Source organism: Phalangium opilio, unplaced genomic scaffold, assembly GCF_054372755.1.
Source record: "Phalangium opilio isolate 3A_F unplaced genomic scaffold, DU_Popi_V2 ptg000063l_1, whole genome shotgun sequence".
Classification (NCBI taxonomy): Eukaryota; Metazoa; Arthropoda; class Arachnida; order Opiliones; family Phalangiidae; genus Phalangium; species Phalangium opilio.
This window is the reverse complement of record NW_028324180.1, coordinates 2939085-2942285: the sequence shown is the minus strand read 5'-3', so window position 1 is coordinate 2942285 and position 3201 is coordinate 2939085. Positions and strand designations below refer to the sequence as shown.

Below are 3201 nucleotides of genomic sequence, written 5' to 3'. Positions count from 1 at the left end.
ACGGAACCTCGTGGCTTGTTTTACGTTTAATGGCAGCTTTAGGAATGTACTTGTAGTCAAATTTTTTTTTAAAACTATCTCCAACATTATCAATTTCGATTTCCACGTAATTATTAGTGTAATTTAAACTTATATTTTTAGCATGCTTTGATACAGGATATTTGGATATATATGGAACATCTTCGTAATTATTCTCTTTAAATTCAAATAGCGTGGTCAAGGGGGAATCAGCTGGTATTTTGAACCGTATGTTCTCCTCTCCTAAAACTTGCAGGTAAACGGGAAAGTTTGTATCTAACTGTTTTCCCAGGGCCCCGTCCTTATATTTATTGACTAATTTAAAAGATAATTTGCCTTTTAAATACGGATGACTGTTTACATCATCATTTAGCAGCTCGACAAAATTTTGGGGTAGTTCGTACTCTTTGGTCTTGGTATAACGATTGACAGGTATCTCTATTTTTTGATATTCAACAGGCTCTCGAACAGCTGCATCGTTGCCATGGTTTGGGTCACTTACAACCTGAATTTCAAACTTGTTAAACTCTTCGCTTATATTCACCCAATGATTTGGAAATATGATTTCTGCCAACCCAACTTCATAATCGCTACTCAAGTTAAGAGGTTGATGCAAATAATTTTTAAAACTTGATTGGGTATTGTTTGGGTATATATCTAAACACGTATTAGACGCTAAAGTTAAAAAGAAGTCGTCATTCATGACTAACGCCTGTTTATCAACTAACCCCAACTTCTTAAACAAACCTTATTTTATACATAAATTTCATAAAAAGATCGGCCATAGCTCGGTAGACTGGCCGGGATTTGAACTCGCCACCTTTTTAGGTATTACATTAGTAGACCCTGCCTTTAACCACTGAGCTATGGACGATCTTAAAATACACGCCGTTTATCTTCATCAAAAAAACTTTAAAAAATTCTTAAACTTTTAAAGTCGTTACCCTTGAAAAATCTACGTAGCTAGGTAATTGACCTTACCCGATTCCGATAAAAAAGACAACGCCCTGACTAGTTCGGGCCGGTTTTCAACTTGTTTGATGCAGTTATTATATAAGACGTTGGGCTTTAATAGTACGTTTCAGGGTGTGGTCGACAGGGTGTGGTCCTTAAAAAATAAATTTTTTTATCTAGAGAACTTGTTTAATATTAAATCTGCTCTCGGTCATTTAGTATATAAGCTCTGTGTTTCGCGGAGAAAGTTATCAGTTGCTCAGCTATGCTCTTAAAAGTCCAACTAAAGATGTCTTGCTTTAACTCGTGCCGCTTTTGTTGGGTGAGTAAAGACCAAACTCAATTTTCCAACGGAAAAGGGACCAATTTCGATTATGCCAACTGTCTCTTCTCGGGCATTGCCTGAAAAGGGACCAATTTCGATTCATGGGCTAGATTTACGTAGCTTTTCAGTACTGGTTATTTTGCTTAACGAAATAATCCAAATTAACCAAAGTTCTATTTTTTATGGATTTATAATAAGTCCCTATATTAGCATCGAGGTTTAGAAAAATAATGTCAAACTGAAAATCTTCCCCATTAAAGACAAAGTCCCGACTAGATTGCGTTACTCTATAGATGGTGCGCATAATTCGCTTACTGGTGAATTTGTCAATTTTTATAAATTTAATATTAACAGGGGTCGTCAATCCGGGGGAGCTTAAAACAAATCGAACCCGATTATACCCGGGATTCTCGGTTACTAATTTACGTATAACTTCGTCGAGAATTTTTCGAAAAATTCGAAAAAAATCTCGCGTTGGAATGTCTTCCAGATTTTTGAAAGCTATACGCAAATCGATTTGTTTACAATGCCACTTGCGACTCGTTTTGTCAATCTGCCGTTCAATTGTGTAGTACCGGTTTACCTGTGCGTGTTCCTCTCCTCCACTACCCTCCGAGTCGCTACCGCTGCCGCTGCTCTCACTGCTCATTTTTTGAATTTCTATCAGAAATAAAAAAATTGGAACAAAATTTTGGTTTGTAAATTTATTGTTAAATAGATACGTACTTTGCTAGGCGGCTGCTGAGCGGCTTCTGCGTCGTTCTTCACGTCGTCCACCAAGCGATGGAAAGCGTTAAGGAGTTTGATGGTGTCTTTGTTTTTAGCGTCAACGACTCTTTTTAGCCGCTTATGTCTACACTCCCACAGTTTGTCCGCCTGGGCGTCTTTGATGTCTTTAAATTTGTAGACACTTATGTCTACAAAATAGTCCCCTTTTCGCGGGGGGATTTTAGTTTCGAAATATTGCCCGTCGCTTCTCAAGCGATAGGACCCCTCAACCCCGTTGACGCCGACAACGTGTTTCTGCAACACGTCCTGGACAAACTCCTCGTCGTCAGAATCGAGGAGGATCTCAACGGGGTCGGGTTTTACAAATTGACTCAGCGTTCGTTGACCGCTGCTGGATCCTTGTCGATTATTAGGAGAAGACGGTGGAGATTCAAACATAGATTGAGACTCTTGGTACTTGTTCATGGCTGGATCGATTGTGAAAATCCAATGCCCATGCTCGAGCTTTTATACCCAAAATCTCAGGGCCATTTTTTTTTTAGAATACAGGCCCAGACATGGTTTTTTTATAACACAACCTTATTCTATTCGTATTAAGAGTTTAAAAAAATATATAATTATGTCTGATACGCTATTTTTTAATTTAACCTTAAATGCATTTTTTATTTACGAGTTGATACTAGAGATTATGAAGTATGTTACCATAAATACCCATATAAAAAAGACCTCTCTAGTTTAATATTAATATACATTTATTTAGATTTAAATCATGTTAAAAAACAATTTCCGTCCCTCCCAAAGTAATTAGTTTTAACCTTCACTAATAAATTGTTTTTCTTATATAAAGCGATCTCGTGAGAATTATTCAAATTATTCGAAACACGCCTAAACAGGCTTTTGCATACGAATAACATTTGTCCCCTTAGGCATTTATCAAAGAAACTTCTTTTTAACCTTCGCTAAAGGGTTTTTTATATAACACGATCTCGTTTGAATTATTTAAAACACACCTAGACAACTTTTTTGCATACGAAAAAAAATTAGACCTCGAAGAGATTTTGTAATTTTATGCCTATATATCTAATTAACTTTTTGCTATTTATTGATTTTTAAGAATCTTGAAAGTATTCCCTAGACACTATTAGATTTGACCTCGCTAATTTTGTATATAAGCC

The 3201-nt window shown here is 36.4% G+C and overlaps 1 protein-coding gene across 1 annotated transcript; it reads right to left on the bottom strand.

Moving 5' to 3' along the window:
• Positions 1–1435: 1435 nt before the first annotated feature.
• LOC149662736 (uncharacterized) lies at positions 1436–3201 on the bottom strand. The gene is made up of 2 exons (XM_089842244.1): positions 2024–3201; positions 1436–1957 (listed from the first exon to the last, which is right to left on the bottom strand). Exons 1-2 carry the CDS (start codon positions 2489–2491, stop codon positions 1943–1945), a joined length of 483 nt encoding a protein of 160 aa, XP_089698370.1. The 5' UTR covers positions 2492–3201; the 3' UTR covers positions 1436–1942.

Excerpts from the sequence above, each read along its gene's own strand:
- LOC149662736 (XM_089842244.1), bottom strand. The coding sequence starts at position 2,491 with ATGAACAAGTACCAAGAGTCTCAATCTATGTTTGAATCTCCACCGTCT.